Source organism: Vidua chalybeata, chromosome 9, assembly GCF_026979565.1.
Source record: "Vidua chalybeata isolate OUT-0048 chromosome 9, bVidCha1 merged haplotype, whole genome shotgun sequence".
In the NCBI taxonomy this organism is placed as follows: domain Eukaryota; kingdom Metazoa; phylum Chordata; class Aves; order Passeriformes; family Viduidae; genus Vidua; species Vidua chalybeata.
The window spans coordinates 27,104,130-27,125,678 of NC_071538.1; the positions used below are offsets into that span (position 1 = coordinate 27,104,130).

Consider the following 21,549-nt stretch of genomic DNA (forward strand, 5'->3'; position numbering starts at 1 on the left):
ACTTACAATATTTTTCCATATTTAATATAAAACCAAAAAACCAGTGTTCTGTGCAAAATATACTTGCAGAACTTGAGGATTTTATACTGAAGCTTTTAATTTGAATAATCCTATCTCTTACTTCAATCTGTAAGGCACTTTAATTAAACATTTGGTGGAATGCATATACAATAGTAGTTGGAAAACCTGGAAACAAAAGGCACAGGGCTGTGTTTGGTTCATAAGGTTACAGAATGTTTGTCCTCCTTTTGCATTCATGAGGGGCAGTGCAGCTGCTGACATCTTGGGGAAAAGTATAAGACACAGGAGTGTAGAGTCAAAATGGTGAGTCAGGCTTAAAACATTAAAGGGAATGTCAAAGATACATGTGTGAAGCATTTTAACTTGTATAGAAAAACCTCATAAGCATACATACAAAAGTAGTAAAACTTCTGATGAAAAAATATAATGAGTACCTCTGAAAGGCATTAAAATAGAATGAAGAACTGAAAATATCAAAGAAGTTGTAGTCTTACTGTCCCTTTCAAAAATTGATTCCAGGTTGGTTAACAGCCTAACAAAAGAAATGCAGTATTTTCCAAGTTTTCTAAAATTGTTTCTTGTGTCCAGAGGGAACAGAGTAATTATTTTCTTGATCAATAAGCCTGATGATGTCCTCACAGCATAGGTATTTAATGGTTTACCCATGTATATACGCTCTGATCGTGGATTTTTTCTGGATAAATTTAAGATTGAAAGAAACATTATTCTACGGCGTTGTCTAATAAACTGTATAATAAATTAACTGAGATTTAAAGGCATTTTTAAATCATTCACTTAAGCATTTAAATTATAGGTACAGGCTAGATGACTTTCCATGCATGTGAACTCTATTATTCTGTCAGACTGACCAGTGGTCTTGACTGTTCAAAGGTCAGTGGTCACAGTTGTCCTGAATTACCAGTCCTTTTTTCATGAGGACCCTCTGCTGCGTTGCATGCTGTAATCTTCTTAATGGCTTCATTCCAATATTCACACATAATATTTTAGATTTATTGACTGTTAGAAATACTACCATGCCAGTAGCAGTTCCGCTACTCCTAAGGTATTTAAAATTGGAAGAATAAATCAGGGCAAGACTTTCAGGAATCCTTTGTTTTCTTGGAAGGGGGAAAGCCCCTCTTTTTTCACTCCTCTGACAAGAAAGCTTGTTTTTAAATTTCATCATTTCACTGTGAATTTGTCTATTATTTTTTAATTAAAAAAAAAAAAAGTAAGGAGCTACTTCTCTGGGAGTAAATTTCCTAATATAATAATACTGAGATCACCACTTTAATAATATAAGGCATTAGAAGAACATTTGTGACCATAGATTGAAATTTATACATTTTGGGCCTGACCCTGCAATACCTGCTTGCACTTAACTCTGACATAAAGACTTCTCCTTTGCTCAGATGTGAACACTTTCCCAAACAGCTTGCAGAATTGACAGCATCACTTCTAGCAACCAAGTCTTAATGACTTGAAATCATAGATTGAGCAGAACCTTTATAAATATGATCTTCGGAAAACAACAGACTTTATAGTCTTTTAGCTTCTTCTGTGGTTGTTAAATATTGTCAACTGCAAAAGCTACAGAACTGTTGAAAGATGTGTAGTGTTTGTACTGCCTGGTACCTATACACTGTGATGCGGTACAGAATCTAAACTGGACTTTAGAACTTTAGTTTTGAAATTCCTAAAGTCAGAGGATTTTAACAACATAAATTTGGCATATGAATATTACTGTTCTAAAAGTAGCATTTGAGAAGTAGGCTGTAATTCATGTAGAAAATTGGTTACTTTATGCAGTGATTACTGGGAGTGCAAATTATTTTGTAAAATATGGTGATTAATAGTATTATAAAGAAATTAAAGTCAATGTATAATAGTGCAATTAAATTTTTTTTGCAAAATATAAATAGCATAATTTATGATGGTTTTTTCCATCAGAAAATAGCCAAAAATATTACTAATATATTTTAGAAACTCAGAGCAGTCAGCAGTATTATGAAGCGACTGTTTATTGTGAATAAGTACTTAGAGTTGAGATTCTGTTGAACCTTCTAAAACCTAGTTTTAGAAGCTAGAATATGAGATTGAAAAGTACAAGTTTTGAAAACATTTGCATTTAAGTAGTTGTTTTTTGTCTAAATGACAAAATTTTGATTAAATACTGGAGGTCTCCCTGAGGCCTAATCCTCTGCATGTAGATAATAATAAAATCTATAGAAGCCCTTTACTAGAAATAGTGATTTAAATATCAGACTCTGGTTTGTTTTGAGGTTTTTGTTTTGTTCCTTTTCTCTGTGATCTTGTCTTACGTTCTTGTTTTTGAGAGTGACCTTCTACTTACTTTTATAGTGGTATCATCTGACAGAGAACAGCAAAAAGTAGTTTAAAACATAAAAAGTGTTGCTAATACCAGAGAAATAACTGGATTTATTTTTTCAGAGATCTAATAGTCATTTGGAGCTCGAGTGTGTGGTTCTGTATTTCTCAGACAACAAACATAATTCTTCTATATGTGTTTATATGTGATTCTTCTATTCACAGGGATATTGAAGAGATATTAGTCATGTTTTTTGTCTATCAGATATTTAGATATTAGGAGACCTAGAAAGGATGTATGGGTAACCATTGAAATAAATGATACTTTTTGTTTCAATGACCAACACAGTATGTTTCTGCATTTTAGATATGCTTAATTACACATCAGTCTCATTTGTATCTTTGAAAAACTATTGTATTGTTTTAAACCTTCCTGAAGTTCTGATTGCTCTTCACTGGCAGTGTTTAGCAGTCCAATGAAGTCACCTTCCTATGAGAACCAGTTGCTAGGAGAAGATAAAAACAGTTTGCTTCTAGTGTAAATTAATAATACAATTTCTGCAGTGGATCACTGGTGTCTTTCAGAAATAAATTTTAACAGCATTCTAACCCCTGCAGTTTGTTGCTTGCAGTTCTTTATTTTTAAACTTTGTAAAAGGCTATTTCTGCAGGAGAGATACACAGAAAAAAAGTTTGGCATTCTTAATCATAGTTAGGTAGATGGATTAAAATATAAAAAATGCGTTATATAAAATATATATGAGGAAAAGATTTTTATACAGATGCTGCTTGCTATTTTTTTTGCTTGGTGTCAGAATCATGTAATTCTAAAATAATTTTGAGTGCAATTAATGATGTCACTCAAAGGGGTCTCACATTTCCTTGGTTTGAGGTGCATAGACCTAAGCAATCACAATCCTGCTGCATACCAGGTCCTTACAAGGAGTTCAGTGACCCCTGTCTCTTACCTATGTCTGCTGTCCTGGCTATAATAACTGCATTATCAGTCTGTCTTTGATTCAGATGTGGAACTGGAAGAATTTGATATCAGCCTATCCAAGTGTGGCTTAGCCCTGACTAAGCACTGTCCTCTGCTTGCATGTTCACTGGCCTCAGCTTGGAGGAAGCCAAGCAGGTCCCAAGGGTATAGTAAAAAAGGCACCCCCAATGGGAAGAAATGCTGATGTCTGGCTCCAGATCAGAAGGCTGAAGGATAGCTTTATTAAAACTATACTATATTACATTAATATACTATTTAAAGAGATACTATACTATTCCACATACTTAACTTCTTACTTACCTATCAACTAACTAACTCATGACTCTCTGCTGAGAGCCCGAGCCACAGCTGGATCCCATTGGTCACTGAACCCAAACACCCTTCACTAGAATCCAACCAAGCAATCACTTCAGGTAAACAATCTCCACACCACATTCCACATGGGGAAAACAAAGGAGCAGAGATAAAGTTATCTCTTCTTCTCTCTGTGCTTCTCCTGAGAGATGAAATTATGTCTCTCTGTCCAGAGAATGTGAATGTCACACAAGGGCTCTTCAGATGTGCTGCAGCCAGGGTCCTGCTGGGGACAGCAGGCACATCAGGGCTGTGCCTCACAGGCTCACATGATCTCTGCAGGCTTCTTCTTAAGAGCAGCCCCTGGTTCTTCTGCAGAATAATCTGATGGAACTTTTCTTGCCTTTAAGCATTGCCCCCTGAGAGAAGCAGGAGCTGGAGGAGCTTACTTTGAACTCTGGCATTGCCTTTCTGAGGCTCAAACTCCCTCCAGGACAGCACGCAAAGATGTGTGTCTGTCCAGAGCCCCTGCCTCCAAACTGCCAACCCATTGAGGGTCTTAATATTGCTGAGCTAATAACACACCAGTATGGCAGCAGAGCAGGAGATTGGTTGTTTTCTACTGTTTTTTAAACATATTTTTTGCCTAAAGCATCCTGTTAATCAAGTTTACAATAGGGTGCTTAGGGTCTGCCAGAACTGAGAAAATTAGAAAATACCTTTTTCATTCATGTTCTCCATTTGGTCATGTGTTCCCTTGGCTCTGCATTGTCTTTATCCCCTCTCCTCTCTTAACCTGTCTTACCATCTGCCATAATTTCCCCAAAATCATAAGGTATAATTTAGAAGAATGTAGTTATAAAAGAATGTAGAGACTTTTCTACCTTTTCCCTCCCTTACATTTAGAAGATGCTTTGCCTGTCTTGACAGAGACAAAATTTTAATGGTGACAGTTCTTGTTGAATTAATGTTATTGCTTTTATTTTAGTCAGACTGTGCTACTGTCTGTGGGCAGGTCTTCTTTGCATGCATTTATTTTCCCCACAACAAAATCTTATTCTTTACAACTGTAAAACAATCATACAATACAGAACAAAAGAAAAAAAATCAAACCACAAAACCAAGCCATGCATTTATTTTTTCAACCTCGAACTTCTTAACTGGTTTTTGTAGTTGGACTTGTACTTTTTTTTTTCCTTTTGAGGTGTAAGGCAAGAACGCAAATGAGCCTTGGTGTGTGCTTTCCATGGGCTAAACGAATCAGGCTCTAAACTTTTATCTAGATCTGTGGAGCTTGGATATAAATTGAAAAGATCACAGCTATGGGAAAAAGACCTATACTGTAAAGGCCTTTCTGCATAGATTATGAACATCATAACTCAATAATTTTTTTTCCAAACTATAGTTATAATTGGACCCAATGGGGGTCTCTCTCTTTGATCAGATCACAGTAACTGTGACTTTACACTGGAAAATGTCACTACTGTGAAGGTTTATCACCTGTAGAGCTGGTCTTTTCTCTGATGCCATGTTCAGTTCTCATTAGCATTATTCAAAGTTTAGTTGTTAATTAGGTTGACACTTCAATTACAATCATCATCTACAAGAGCAGTCAGGGCTGCTTGCATAAAGAAACAAAAAGATACTCATTCTTGCATATATTTCCAAAAGAATGAAAGCTATTTTGGTGATAAGTTTGTATTTATAATATTCCTTTTAAAGAGTAACTCAGAATGTTACTTTATTTAGGAACTTAAATAATGCTCTGTTGGGTATGTTGCAATACAAAGGGATGTAGAAATGCGTATTCTATGTAAATAGAGTTGACTTATTTTCCAGGTGTCCCTCATGATGGAAATTAGGAGAGTATAGACTATATCTGGGTTTAATTCCACATATCTTGTAATAATTCCAGAATTTTATGATTTTCCTCCAAAGTATGTTGAAGTAACAGTTACTTAAATTAAAACTTTGCCACTTTCTTTTTTTCTTTTTCTCTAATTCTGTCTATCCAGAACAGCTATTTGCCAAGTAAAAAGACAAACCTCCTTTAAAAAGTCAAGCACTATAATCAGAATGGGTTTTTTTTTCTTCTAAACTGCAGACACTTCCTAATTACTGTTTGTTTTTTTTTTTTTTTTCTTTCCTTCACATTTATCTTCAAGGACAATTTTGGCAGTGTTAAACTGAATTTACAAAAATCTTTTCTCAACTATTTGACTGTGGTAGCAGGTACTCCCATGTTGCATGGGAAATGATATCAGATAGGAATTTGACCTAAAATAAGAGATATTCCTTGGCACTGACTAGTAAGTGACCATTAAGAGTCCTTAAAAATAAACCTTCATAGCTTAAATAAAACAGATCCAACTGTCTACATTCAAGCAAGTAAATACATCTTATGCTGGAACAAAAATCTGCAATAAAGTGACTCACATGCATTTTACTGTAAAATAATTAAGCTTATTTATGTCAAGAGGCCTTGGGAAAAAAAAAGAGAGCATAAACCAATCTGCATTAGCACTCTACCATCATCCCCTGCCTTCATTTCAATTAACAGACCAGCAGGTGCTCCTTGCAGTTAAAAAGATAAGCTATCAAGGAGGAGGATGAATTTTTGGCTGACCTATAGACACTATGGTTTGCCTGCTGATTGGGTTCATACCTCTCTGTACCAATTTCTGAGGTGTTAATTTAACTGTTCCACTCTGTCACGCAGGTCTCGGCCTTGAAAAATAAACTGAAAAAGCAGTCGACAGCTACGGGCGACGGAGTGGCCAAGGCCTTCCTTCGGGCACAGGCAGCACTCTTCGGTTCCTACAGAGATGCACTGAGATACAAACCAGTAAGATGGCTTCCCTCTTGCTTTTTTTTCCCTGAATTTATAGGAGCATGGTCTCATTCTTTCAAGGAAAATGTGAAATGTTTTATTCTGGTCTGGAATAGTCTGTTTCGAATCTTATTCTGTGCTAAGGAATTGGAAGATACTACCATCTCTCGACAGTGAATTGAATTGAAAAATACTCATCCAAAGTCAGCTATTTTCTTATTTGTATCAGTTTTATTCTTTTTTATCTGATTCTAATAAAATCAGATTTTATTAGCTAAGCTGCTCACACACAGCTCACGTGGTTTAATGTGGTGAAGAACTGAAGGGGCTGTGCCTTTCAGACTTAATAGTTTTTCCAGAGGTTCTGCTGTATTGGAGGGCAAAGTTTCTTTCCTCACAGAAGCCAGATATGAGTCAAACATGCATCTCTCCTATTATACATTTATTTTGATTACACTTGGAAGACAGGAGAAATGAAAACCCATTTCATCTCATCAGAACCTCAGAATTTGTATTTTTCATATTTTGCTGATATTATGTTGATTAATGTTTTATGAGCTTTCATAGTGTCTAAATAATGAGGGTGGCACATACTGAATTGGAGATAAAATAATTTATTAGAAAAAACTTAGAGATTAATTTCATCCATTAATCCAGATTATTTTTCTTGCAAACTACTGGTAGTAGTTGGCTTGATCAAATGCACTGAGATGACATTGGGTGAATCGATTGATTTCCAAGGATCAGATGTTTGGTTTGTCTGATGGACTCAGATAAATTCAGATTTGACAGGAGAAAATCATCCTCACATCAAGTTAGTAAAACTGGTAGGTGTGTAGAATATGGGTGGATGTTTGTTTGGGGGGTGAGAAGAGCTCTCTAAGGAGCTATGGTATTCCTTGATGGGAATGGATAGGATAGTTATTAATTCCAGAAAAGGGCTTTACTGGAGGGAACTTTAAAATACAGTTTGGCCCTTGGGTCTTCCTTCTCCCCAAGTGGTTCTCTTCCATGTAGTCTTTTGTGCCGTGGGCATTTTGCAGAGCAGCTGCCAGTGCCACTGAGAGCCACTGTTGTGAGAGGGCAGGTAACCCGTGCAGACATGCAGTTATGTGCAGCTTTAGTTCACCTGCTGGTGTTTAGCAGTTCTCTTACAATATGGAAATCCCACTTGCATTCCATACAGAAAGGGCTGCCACCTGTTTTAGAAATCACTGGATTTCAACACGCTGCTTGTTTCAATGAAACAAATCAGATAGTTATCCTTTATTCCATAGTGCCATCACCTGAATGTAATTCATTCCTTAGTCTAAAGGTGAGGACACTAGTCCATGCCAATTCATGGCAGCTTGCAGTAAGAGCTGTTAAGTCAAAAAGAGTCTTTTGGACACTTCAGATATGTGCAAACAGAAGGATGTCAGTCTGCTTGATGTCCTTAGCTCTATTCTGACCAGAAATAAGCTTCTGTCAGTCCTTTGTTTTGGTAACTGTGGAACTGAGTGTGCAAGTTCTTTAGCATCCTGGCTAGCATCTCTTTTGAAATGAGCTCTCCTTTTAACTGATTCCCATTTAATTTCAGTTTAGCTGTTGGCATGTCTGAGATCTCCATTTGCACTGTATTGGAAACAGTGCACTGTGCATCATTTCAACTGGCAAACATTTGTCAAAATGACCTTTGAAGCCTTTCTTTCTGCATTATTTTCTTTTGCAGATTTGTCTGGTTTTGGTTCCACTGATTGCATATAGAAGAAGATATTTATGAAACCATTGTGGCCTGATTATTTTTTTTAAAGACAAGTTATTTCAGAATATCTTAGCGGGCAGAAGTCTGCTGGCAAATACTAGCATATCTTGGATTGATATCAAGTTGTCCAAAGACAAAGCATATTTAAAAATAAATAAAACCCTCTTGTAACTGTTATTTTGAGCTGTGTTCACAGCTTAACTAATAATCTTAACTAATTCAGTATTTCATGGAATTTTTGTTGTGAAAGAAAAAATTAATTCGCTCTGGATTAGTAGAAATTAAGAAGATTTTCACATGATTATTCAACTCACTCTGCATTTGCCTTTTCCTTTGTGAATTGGAAAGCTGAAAAAATCAAATCACACTTGGCTGTATTAGGAATATTTGTCAAAAGTCTCAAAGTTTGATAACTGCTATCGCAAAAAAATACTTCCCTCTGTTTTGGAGTCTGTGGTGCCAGGTCTAATAACGTAATTTCAAGCACAGCTACAGCTTAATTTACATTCTTTCAGGAACTCAATTAGTATTTGTGTAGAAAGTTTGTAGGGGTAATACTTAAATGAAAATATTTTCCATATAGATTTGAAATACTTTTGCTATAAATAAACTTGTATTTTCAAAATCAAGAGCTGAGGTGTTTTGGGGTACTGTTCTGAGGATCACAAACCTCCTGGTGAAAAATAAAATAATGTATTTGGACAGTTATCAATTGGTTGAAAGTTGAAAAATAGTCCAAGTGAACTATTTTCCTTGCAACAGTTCGTCCTGTATGATTTCATCTTGAAACATGAAACAACTGTCATTAATATTCACTTTGAGTAAAGAACAGCTTTAATAGTGTCTGTACTCATCCAACACTTCACTCCAAACGCTGTTCATCACACTGAACACTCATTCTGTGCAACTGTTTGTTTGCAGCACAGGACAGATTCTCCCTGGTATAGCAATATGTCTTGGACAAACGTCTAGCAATTATTGGAAAAAATGATTGGTGAAAGGCAAAATGGGAATCTTCAGGGGTCTTGCAGAGAGTTCGTGGGCCTCCAAAGGACCATATGGAAAATCTGACTACTCCAATACAGAAAGGAAACATGACATGTAATAGAGAAAGTTTATAGTATTTTTGTACATATTAAATGATAATGAAACAATCCAGTAAAAGAAAAGAAGAAATAGCTGTTTTTTCTGATTTAATCATTACTAAATTAGCCTGTCACATTGATGTAACTGTTAAAAGTACTTTTTAATATGCTACACTTTACATTAGCAAATATTGTATAATAGGAGTGGGTATGTAGAGCAGAGCAGCCCAGCAAGTGCTAAGGACCTGACATTCACACAGTGTGCATTTCTGAACTGGGGTTCTGATGCTAGGCTGGTGTTGAATGCTGGATACCCATGACTAGCTGGAACTCTGCTTTAGTTTAATCCAGAAGGAATCCACAATGATATGTGCGGATGACTGAAAAAATTTCCTCTGTGTCATTTGATAAATGACCTAAAAATAATCCAGAAAAAAGTCTTATCAGTGGAATGGTGAATTATAATGGTTTTGTATATGGTCTCCTTCACATAGAGGACTGCAGTCCATTTTGAGACATTGTTTACTTTGGATGCTCACAACTTGGCCTTGAACCTTGTGGTGCTCCTAATTTTTTTTGTGAAGTCCAGCTTTTGGGGATTTCTCCTGGATAACAGGGCATGTTCCATGTTTCAGAATTGAAGGCATAGGTGGGGCATAGACACAAATAGGGCAGTTGTGAAGTTTGCGTTTGTGTCATTTTGTTATCAGCGTATGTGTGACGCTCTGTTTTTCCCAGCAATTTTACTTTACACCTTCTTCCTGCGTGTACATGGGCAGATGAGGGCAAAGACATGTTTTTCATAAATCATATGCAGTATGGTCAGCTAATAAAATAATATGTGACGTAATGAATTCTTAAAAAGAATTCTATTGTCTGTCCCAGTCTATGTCTGGAGAGGGAGCGGTAGATAAGAGAACGGAGAAGGAGTTGAAAAATACTGAATATAACAATATTTACTATGATAGAGAATAATTTCTGCTCTTTTGGGGATAAAGGCCTTGAAGTTCTCAATGTTAAAAGAAATAAACTCAGAACAGCTTTGTTTCAAGTTGTAATGGCTGTAACATCACTCATCAGAAATGAAATGAAGAGCAAAGGCTGCTGGCTTGCTCTGGAATGCTCAGCAGTAGGAGTTCGGGCGGGGGGCAGAATAACCTTCGTGGTGAAGATGGCACAACCTGTCAGACCTCTCTTTAATCAACTGTTACCCTGGATGCTTTGGGCCAGTACTGACATGCAGTGACATCAGCTGTCCAACAGATGTTGTATTCAATGTACAATGAATCAGAATAATATAAAAAAATAAATAAAATTTATATTGGAAAAAAATTGAGATTCAGAATGCACCTGAATTATTTGAGGATGAGGAGATAGTAAATGATTCTAACTGAGTTTCAAAATGACAGCTATATCTTGAAGTAGGCATTGACTTGTTTACCTTTCCCCCAAGAGTTAGGTATAAAAAGTACAGCAGCGTACAGAAACAGTAATGAAATGGCAGAACCACCCTTTGTAATACCTGTTATGACTATTTATTTGATTTCCCTAAGAATTCTATTTTACATACTGAAAACCATACTGGTTTTTGGTGTGAAGGACTGTTATTGCTCCTTTTTTGAATGTAGATACTGTGTTAATAGGAGTAGGTTTTAGGTATAATTTAACTGTAAGAAATATCAGTATATCTGAATCTTGTTGGGTTTTTTTGCTGATTGCAAGAAATTTACATATTTTGGAAAAAATTTGTTTGTAAATGGTACCTTCCTGAGAAGAATCACAGGACATGCTCAGTTACCCCTTGGCTTTTATCTCTTAATGTCATGACAGAAATTTTTGAGAGGAATTTTAATATCAAAAGGAAACTATATTAATTGTTGCAATAGAACTAATAGTTGGTATGAATCATGCTAGAGTGAGGCAATGTTTTCTGCAATAAAAAAGTATTTTTACCTCTTGTTCAAGTTAAATATCTCTAGATTTAGAAAGCACAAACACACCTTCTGATCTAGGGGTTTTCATTCCTTTTCCAATGATCACACTGGTTTAGCTCAGTTTTCATGTTCCATTGAGGTCTGTATAAATAACTTGCTTAAAATGTGAACGTAGCTTAGACTAAGAAATTCCTGCTGTGTGTGGCAAGCTATGAAAGGGGAAGAAAATTCTATAGCAACTGTTGTTAGAAGGACAGATATCATGTTTGGGCATAGATTGTTTGGTGTGAGTATTAGCTGTCTACTTTTCAGTACAGAGTCCCCACTGGGTGTAGATCGAACTTGTTTTCAAAGTACATTGTGGATCAATACAACAGGGGCCAGTTGATGGCTGAGCAGTTAAATATCAGTGCAACATTCCTCCAAAACTCAGTTTCTAGAGGTAGTCAGCTGTATTTGCTGAAAAAAGAATGTTACAGGCTTTACGTATGAAAACACTGAGAGCTAGTTTTGTTTATAGTGATTTGATAATTCACTTGTTAAATAGCACTTCAAAAGGCTTTGTGTTTGCAGTAATAATCTTAAAGATTTGGAAAACAATTTTGTTGGTGAGAACCTTGAACAAATAAAAGAACTAGGAGTTAATTGTGTTATTTAATGCAATTTCATTAAAGTTACTACAGATACCCTGAGAAAGCTTCCATGTGGAATTTCTGCAGGTTTCAACAGTGTTTCTCATTTTCATGTGCTGAACAGGTAGGAGCTTTAAGCCTACTCAAATTTTTAAATCAGTCTCACAGTCAGCAGGTTGAAATAATATCTATGACCTTTGGATGTGAACTCCTTATAGAATTAAATAAATTTTCAGCAAAGAAATAGCTTTGGTTTTTTTGTGTTTGAACTGTGCTGATAAGGGAACAGATGCACTAGTGCATGCATTCTTACTAGGTATCTGAAACATTCAGTGATTAAAGGAAAGTATTTGGGAAAATATTACAGCCATGCACTAAAAAAGAGTGTTGAACTATCATTTCCTGGTGTTCTCTTAGAAGGCTCCACCACGAGAAGTGCCATCAGGAGAACTGGCTGGCTGCTCTCTTTTCCCTGGCTGGTGTGAAAGGGCAAACATGCCTGTTTTCTCTCCTGTAGGGAGATAACCTCTTCTTTTTCATCTATCCCAAGAGAACTGGGAGACTGGCACAGGGAAGCATAGCTTAGGTTTTAGGTTTTATTTTATTAAATAGTTTATTTTGAAAATATTTTCTCTCTTTATTCCTAAATTTAATGTTTCCTAGTATGTCATGAGCCATCATCTAGTTAGAGCTGCACTCCTACAAAGCATCTGTATTTCCAGAAGTGCTTTCTTTGTGTAAAACCAAAACCAAATAATTAAATAAATATTATATATATGTGTGTGTATGTATATGTGTATATATAGGGAGTTCTTTTAATTTGCTGCCTTGAAATTTCTTGGAAGAGTAACAGAACTGAGAAGAGAGTCTGCCCTCAGGAGCACTATGTCTTATACCACCATGTCTCACTGGAGACTGTTCCATTTGTTTTGATGCACTTTGATTTGCTAAGTAGCTTGGGGTCATCTTCTTAAGACAAGAGTCTTTAGGAGCTCAAGAACAGCTAATGCAAAATGGGTCAGGAAGGCAGTGCCATTTAAAGTGCCATGAATATTTCAGGCTGTATTTCAGGCATGTCCTGAAATGTTCACCAGTTATTGTGGGATGGGTAGGGGGGAATAACTTGAGTGCTTCTGGAGATTTGATGGACACAGTGCTGTGTATTGTACTGAGCTGGGTTTGTGTTCCAGAGCACTCCAACTACCCTGGGATAGGGCAAGGATTGTGCAAATCTAAGGCTCTAGTTCTTCCAGTGAGAGAACTTTTCTAAAATCAGAGCTTCCATAAAGAACTAAGGATGCAAGATTTGTTGTACTTAAATACTTTGCTGAGTTGTAAAGAAAATAAAGACTTGGAAAGAGGAAAGGTTTTGATACTATAAGAACAGATTTTAAAATGACATCACAGTGTTTTTACTGCAACATTCCCTTAGGTCACACTTGAACCATTTAAAAAAAAGGTGTAAGGTGTAAGGAACAGTTGAAAATGATTTACAGCTGCTCCAGCAAACTCAAGTAAGTCTCCTGGAGAAAGTGCTTGGTGACACTCTGGAAGCACCTCCCTGCAGTCAGCTGGAATGATGGGCAAATGCTGAAGTGCCATGTGCCGTTGGAGTTAAACAGGGCTAGGAGCACAAAGCTGGGGTGATCATGGCCATTAATAAATTTGTCTTTAAAGTGGCTGGAGCTGTTGTGAAGATCAGTGTAGCAGCTGCCTTTGATCTTTCTTCTTTTGAGTCGCTGAGGTATCTTTTATTCTGTTGTGGGACTGCACTGGAGATGTAGCTTCTGGGTGGTAAAATTTCAAATGGTAGATTTCGGTGGGGCATGTTGTGGCATTCCAAGTTTTGTATCTTTGAGGTCTTTGGTAATTGTTGCTAACCTGGTAATCATTTTGGGTTTGTAAACTTGGGTGAGAGGCCTTTCAGCTTTACAGTGAAATCTGATTGTGTACCTTCATTGCCATACAAACTTCATAATTACTTGTCCAGTTATGCCAGACAGCTTCAAGTATTTATCCCAGAGTATGGACAAGAATAACAAAATTGGAGAAATGCTCCTCAGGAACATCCAGTGGTCTGTGCACACTGAAGACAGCAAATTTTAAATTAAATTAGGGAATAACAGAGGAAAGAATTTGATTGTTTATAAAGATACTTATAAACATCTCTTTTTTTCAATGAGTGTTGTTTTCAGGAACAGTTTTTTGCAACAAGCTCTGACTTCGCAATGAATATTGTTTATCTTCTTTCATCATCCAAGGGTTCTGCACTTTTCCCATGTGATAAAATATGTTTTATTGTTTAGATGTTAATGTTCAAACCTCTTTCATAACCATGTTTCAGTTTGTAGCCTTTATGTAAAAATAAAATAGATGTGTGTTTCAATAATTTCCTGTTAAATCAGCAATATATTTCTCAATCTTCTCATGTCTTGCTAGAATAAATATAAAATTAATTTGATGCAGACACATATTTTATTACTGAATTACAGTATATATGTATGCTCACCATCCCAACTTTTCCTGTTTCATTTTTTTAGGGAGAGCCTATTACGTTCTGTGAGAATAGTTTTGTGAAGCATCGTTCCAGTACAACTAAGCAGTTCCTGGAAACAGCTGTTAATCTGCAACTGTTTAAACAGGTATAAAAGTGTAAATGGCCCATATTTAAGGATTTTCTGTTAAAACATATCTGTGTTTAAATACATTTTCCTTTCTGTCAGCCTACAAAAGTCTGGGATGAAATCTAAATACAAGTGCTTTGGGTACAGTCATCCCAGATTTGTTGTATTTTTATATTGCAGTTATAGTTCAAAGGAGTGGTGGTGAAACTGAACAAAAAAATAACCCCAGGGTGCAGAGCCAGTGCAGCATCTCTTCAGAGCCAGTCAGCAATCCAACTAAACAAGAAAAATCAGGGATCTCCCAGCTTGATGGTTGAACTTCATTTTCAGCTCTCTTGGCTCATGCCCAAAGAGCCTAAACAGCAGAGTGCTTAACTTAAATTGGAATTCACTGGTGTTTATTTAAAAACTGGATTCATCCTACAACTGCAGGTTTGTTTGCTAGGCTTTTTGAAGCATGCACACAGAGAATGTCACAGACCCGAGCTATAGGGGTGGCCTGAACAGTATTCTAGCTGATTCTTAATGCAGAATTTGAATTAATAGAGGACCAATTGTTGAATATCTGGGCACAGCTCAGTTATAGTTTGATTACAGTCTTTGAAATGGATTTTGTCCTTTGATTTTGTTCTGTAACTCTTCTCTCTTTTCATCACTTGACCCCATTGCATGAAAAGGGTGTTAAAATTATCATTAGATTTTTATGAAAATCAAGGAAAACGCGAATGAAACCAGAAGATTCATGAAAATACATATTTGCCTGCAACTGCCCAAAATGATTGATACACAAGAGTTCATGTTTAAATAACCAGGGGGACTTCTTTGAAGATATACAACCATGATAGATTAGGGAAATCTATTATATGTAGACTCTTCTAATTTTTAAAAAGCATTTGGTGTTAGTCAGAGGTTACTGTCTATTGTAGAGATTTGTGCGAGGATGGTATTTTATAGAAGTCCTATGAAAATATGATCACAAAATAGGGCTCCTTCAATTTTACTCTGGTTATATAAAGTAAGCTGTAAGAAATCTGAAACCTTTTGAAGTTTGGTTGATTGGATTGAAATGGGAAGAAGTAGCTAAATGAAGTGTGGTTTACATTTTGCATATCTCTGTGCAATAAGGTAGCATGAAATTTTCTTAATAAAAAGCTGCTTACAAGCAATGTTTCTAAAATGTTGTCACACTGGCAGTACTGAAACAAAACCTTCAGCTGCCATGAATGGGCTGGCTCACTACTTACCCATTACACTTTAATGTGTTCAATTAAACAGAATCAGTTTACAATTTGTTTATAGCTTGTTTTAGTTTTATTTCAATTGAAGGAAATAATAGAGGATTAGGAAATAGTAACAGTTTTGATGATGTGTGTGGTTTAATAGTAGTAGTAGTTTTTTTTCTTTTTATTCCTCTGGTTCTTGTTGTAAAGGTTACTCCTACTTATTCAGTTAATCCTCAGCCCAGCTGCATCTTCTCCAGTTTTTCCCACTGACAAATGAGCTGTTTTCAAAGTGGTTTGTATTCAAAGAGACCAAACTGTATTTTATTCTGCTCTGAAAGTCTTTTAAACAGAACATATTTCTTAGGGGCAGCCTTAAACCTAGACCAAGCAGAAAATTGGTACTTTAAATACACCCATTTTGCCATAATTGACAAGAGAACTTTATTTGTGCTGGTCTATGAAATCCCTCCTTTGTCCCTTTAATTAGGGTATCATGGAAAGTAACTAACCTTTATATCAAGCTGCAAACATAAGTAATTAATAATTGCATCTAATGTGTCAAATAGTTCTCATGAGTGTCCAGGGAAAATATTAATTCCTTCTTAGAACTAGCCTAATGCCAGACTATCTCCTTTAATAGTGTACTTGTATCAGCAAGGTAATCTGCAGCGTTTATTGGGATTTTTTCCCTAACGTTTTAGAAAGTGTTGCTTAGAAAAATAATGAATTCAGGAATCAGAAGCCTTTGAAAATTGTTAGTAATTCAAATTTCATTTACCATCTTTATGAGCTGAGGTCTCTTCTTGTGAGATATGAGCTGTTATTTTGTGGAAATCACATTTATGATGTTTGCTTCTAAAAAACTTCTAGTTTTAAAATTTGATAAAATTGCTTGGATATTCTGAAGTGTATGTAGTCTCTGTTTTGGTTTTAGAACTCAAAATCAGTTGAGGATAATGTCTTCAGTCACCATAAAATCCAAGGGTAACACTGGAATTGCTAGTTTTTCATTGAAAGAGGTAGTTGCCCAAGGGCTCTTTGGATCTCAAAGTGAATACATTTCTTGGAAGAGCAGGCCCAGATTTTTCAGTCTATGGAATTGAAAGGGATGGGTTTGAAAAATGGAAAGAGAAAACCCATAAATTTTATATGTAATTCCACATGCTGTTCTTTTCATGTAGCAGTTTAAGTGCAACCATTAACAGTAAATTACTCAAAAGTAACAACTACTACTACCACCACTACTAACACTTATCATTTCTTTTAAATAATGTCTCCAGTATCTTTTTGCTAACAGTTCTCTTTGTCAGTATTTACATTAAATACTCAATTGGTGTGATCCTCTCTTATTCAGTCAGTGTCTCAGCCTTCTGTTGATAGGATTTTACCAGATGATGAGTATGTCCATAAATCTTATGCTAGTTTATAGTATGGAATGAATTCATAATTTTCCCCAAAGAGATAATGTGTTACAGTTCAAAGGAAGGGATGGAGTGGAGGTTGTTGTTTTTGGGGTTTTTTTTCACAGCAGTAGCTAAAGGTGCTCTTATCTCTTTTTCTTACTGTGAAATAATCCAGTGATCCCACAGTGGTCTGACCATGAACCAGCCTGTTTGGAAAAAGGCCAACTTGAAGTAAAATGAAAAAAATAAGAAGGAATTTAGACAAGGAAGAGAGAAATATCTTCTTGCTTACCTTATTCTTCTTCTGGAATTTTTGTACTCTGAGAAAGTTGTTTTTTCATGTCACTAGTCTGTTCATTGGCAAGCATCAGATTGTCATTGACACTGTTTGGATAATCAGTTGTAAAAAATGATGCAGCCAAATAATTAATTCTGGTTCATTCCTATGTACTGTTTAGTACCAGTGAATAACTCATAATTCTTGCTAGAAGATGTAGTGTGTAATTGGAAAATTGCTTTCTCACTTTATCTGTCAGATTTGAATTAGCCTTTCCAAAACAAAAAGGGAGGGCTTGCTTCTTGAAAGAATTTTAAATCTATAGGAATGTGCTTGTTCCACTTCCTTGAAGCCTGATAATTCTTGAAATTAATGTATTCATCCCTTCTGAGTGGTTCAATAATTAATTTTCTATTTTTGACTTTTTCTGACACATTTGGATCATTTCATTTATGTATGTACACTTATTTGTAGCTGCAAATTCATGTGGTCTTGCAGCTGTAACCTCTACATAAGGATAGCTGTTGCAGTATGCATCCATAGATGCACCTAAATAAAAGTTAGTGCTTAAAAAGATCCATGATTTCACAGCAGGACACCAGGGAATGGCTTGGTGACCTTTATATGGTTATGATAACAAATCCAGAGTTACTATTAAGTAAGGAAATAAATTCTTTTCTCGCCATTAGAAAAATACAGAAAATAGAAATCATTTTCTTGATCTATACTCTATATTCCTGCTGCTTATAGTTACACCTGCTCTTGTGTAAAGCTGTAAAGTCTGAGAGCAGTGTGTTATCCTTGAGACATATATGGTCTTGAACATACAGATTCTATTATAATGGACACATTTAAAACGCTAACACCGTTAAGCAATAGAAGAGACAACAAAGTATGTGTGACCCTTTTTTTTTACCTCCAGTTTATTGATGGTCGGCTATCAAAATTAAATGCAGGAAGAGGATTCTCTGATGTTTTTGAAGAAGAAATCACAGCAGGAGGCTTTTGTGGAGGTATGGAATTAATTTGGGAGTACTTATTGACACTTCTTTGGGAACTGTTTGACATGATGTCCTCATGATGTTTTGTAAGTTTTAGACATCGTTGATCTTTTTACTGTTGTATTGTTTCCCTTCATTCTTGGAAAGGTTTTAGCCTTTAACAAATCACTGCTGGGATACACACTATTACGTATCTAGTTACATCAGTGTATCAAATATGTGATATTAGATATGTGTGTTTAATCCTGTAAAGTAATACTTACACTTCAGTATAGGATGAGATATCACTATAGTGTTTACATTTTTATGTGTTTATTTATAGATATTATGCATTCTGTGGAAATTGTATTTTCAAAATCATTTTGACATTTGTGCTGCTTAACTTCTAGATAATTATGTTTTCCATAAACGCTTCATTTTCTTTTCACATCTACTTATTCCTGCAGTGTAGAAATCACGGTGCTGTCCTGAATGTTAAGAGAAATCTGCTTTCTCCAACAAATGTGTTACTCTAAAAAAAGCAAAAGTTTTTTTTTACTTTTAAATATGATCTCAGAAGGGACATGGAGATTTATCATATTTGTAAACAAAAATGTTATTACTCATGTAATTTGCCTCAGTTGTGTTCACTGACAATTGTTACAATGCTTTCCACATCAGCTAACCCATATGGAAGAGTGCATCCTGAATCCAGTGCTGATTTGTACAGGATTATGGAGTGGTTTCCTGTTTTTATTCCTAACATTTAGGACAGGTGTATTGTTAATTTAGGTACGTTTTAAACCCAGCACCACACAGCTGCTCACTTTACTGTAGCCAAAACCAGCCCAGGTGCAAGAGATGGTATCAAAGGTGGGATCAATATATGCATGACTGTACAAATGCTACTTTATGGTCAATCTTGAAAGTTGTGTAGAAGCTTCCTCAGTAGATGGAGGTTATGTGATTTGAGCAGCTCCACTGAGGTGCAGATGACAGCTTTGGATGGACTTCCTTTGTAAGACTGTCCTTGAATGGGACACATTGAGAAGAGGATTTGGCCCCTGCAGAGAAATTATCAAGTGCTGCAGAGCCATCTGCACCTCATAAGAAACCCCCTTTTTTATACTCAAAGTGCATAATTTCTTTTGTTCAAGATTTTCACTGCCTTCTGTGTCTTGTGCTAGGATCTAGCACATAATTTGGTGTTTTGTTTCTTGATCAAATTGTGGTTAGTTTTACAGAGATTTACTTCTTCCCTGCCATTTTAGGGTAAGTTACACCGCTCTGTAAGCAGATTTGAGACTTTGAGCATCCATTATTCAGATAGGTGATGTCAGTATTCAGAGCTCGTTTGCTGACTGCAGTTAGGGGTCAGGAGGCTGCAATAAAACTGCAGTAGAAGTTAGATAAAGCTTGTTTCTTGGCTGTGCTCCGGCAGGCTGTGAACTGTGTCTCACCTGGCTCTGCTCAGGAGGGACCGCTCAGCTCTGCTGGCGGCGCTGGGCTGCCTTGCACTGCCTGTGTGCTTTTCAAGTCAGACAAGCTGATAGTGCCAGGCTGTGGACAAATTGCTTAGGGCACATACTCAGTATTTACATAACTGCTGTCTCATTATTGTTATGAAGTGCAGGGCTAACAATATGTGTGCAATTGAAGGTGACATTTTGTGACGCTAATGGGGTAGAACTATGATCTCTTTGCGGACTTAACTCCCGTCAGCTTCAGCAGGAAGCCCAGGGTTTGAAAAAAAACAGGTGAAACCCAGATTTCAGAAAAGTCACGGAAAGTTACTGTTAGCTCCAAGCTGTTTAAAGGACAGGTGAACACATTCTTAGTGCAGACAGTATAATTTAAAAACTACCAAATCAAATTCAAATGGAAAGTGTTTCTTTAAGGAAACTCTTTCTAAATTTGCATTTGTGCACATATGCAAGTCTAACTAAACCAGAAAAGAAAATTGAAGAATAAAACTTAAATTTCTCTTTTTAAAAATATTTTCTTTAAAAAAAGGTCAAAACTTGTGTATCTACATCTGAAAATAAATTTGTGAGACATCTTCATTATAGTTTGCACTTTATAATTGAAATTTTATTTTCTATTGCATTTTTTCTATTATTATTATTTATTATTAATATTATTAGTTCTCAAGTGCTTTTCAATACAAGAATATAGTGATGGATTGGTTTAGCACTCAGATTTCTTGTAGAATATGTTAATTAATTTTTAATTACATTAATTTTACTTACAGCTGGAAATTTTTTTTTTTTTTGGTCTAATATCACTGGTGCTAATAGAAGGAAAACTGAAAAAACAAAAACTTTTGAAACTCCCTTGTAATGATAATTTGTTTTAAGGAATCAGATTTTTGCTAGGGTTTCAGGAGATTCAGCTCTAGCTGAGGGCATGCAATGGTAGCATGACTGTCTGTAGATGAGTATTTATCTGTTTTCTGATTGTCATCCCTGAAGTGTCACTGCATAACTAGATGAACATTAAACTTGGTCATTTGCTGTGATGCCATTTATTGTTTCTATTAATTGTTTAAATCAGGTTGTGACAGAGAAAGCTCAGCTGTGGAAAGAGTCACTGTTAAGGACACCTCAAGAAAGGTGATACATGAACATTGTTGACAGGAATTGAAGCAGTGAAATACCATGTTAAAGAAAGCTTTAATGGTTCATGCAATATCCTTAACACCCCAGCAGTGGTTAGATTTCACCTTATACATGTAATTTATGTGCTTCCTTCCCTGACAGTTCTAGGGAACCCCGATCAAAGAAGCAAAAAATGAGTTGTTTCTGCTTTAGGTTGCTCTTTGCTGTTCTTAATGGAATCAAAATGATCATGAGGGTGTCTCCTCTCTAAGCAAGCACTTCCTTCACTTGTGCCATCATTCCTGAGAGTCTGGCTGTCTCAAAATTGCTTGTAAAAATTGAGTGGAATGGGTTAAAGTACCTGATATGAGCCTAAAGAGTTCATGTTTCTTCACCTCACCTTGAAAACTGGAATACCTTTTCCAATGATCCAGTTAGTTCTCAGAAATGTTTTAGGAGTGTGTTTTGGCTTTCATTAACCATTGGAATAATTCTAGCCATGCCTTAGTTAGTGGATTATTGTAACACTTGAGGAGTTTTGTGAGCTGTTAAAAGTCTGTAAGGTTACATCAGTGTG

General features: G+C 36.0%; 1 protein-coding gene across 2 annotated transcripts in view; it reads left to right on the top strand.

Moving 5' to 3' along the window:
* The window catches only part of DENND1B (DENN domain containing 1B), a 153,943-nt gene that overhangs the window by 105,564 nt on the left and 26,830 nt on the right, over positions 1 to 21,549 (top strand). For both annotated transcript variants that reach the window (XM_053950416.1, XM_053950417.1), the window contains 3 exons: positions 6,363 to 6,488; positions 14,409 to 14,510; positions 18,318 to 18,408. In XM_053950416.1, coding sequence (XP_053806391.1) covers positions 6,363 to 6,488; positions 14,409 to 14,510; positions 18,318 to 18,408 — 319 coding nt within the window. The remainder of the gene's footprint in view (positions 1 to 6,362; positions 6,489 to 14,408; positions 14,511 to 18,317; positions 18,409 to 21,549) is intronic.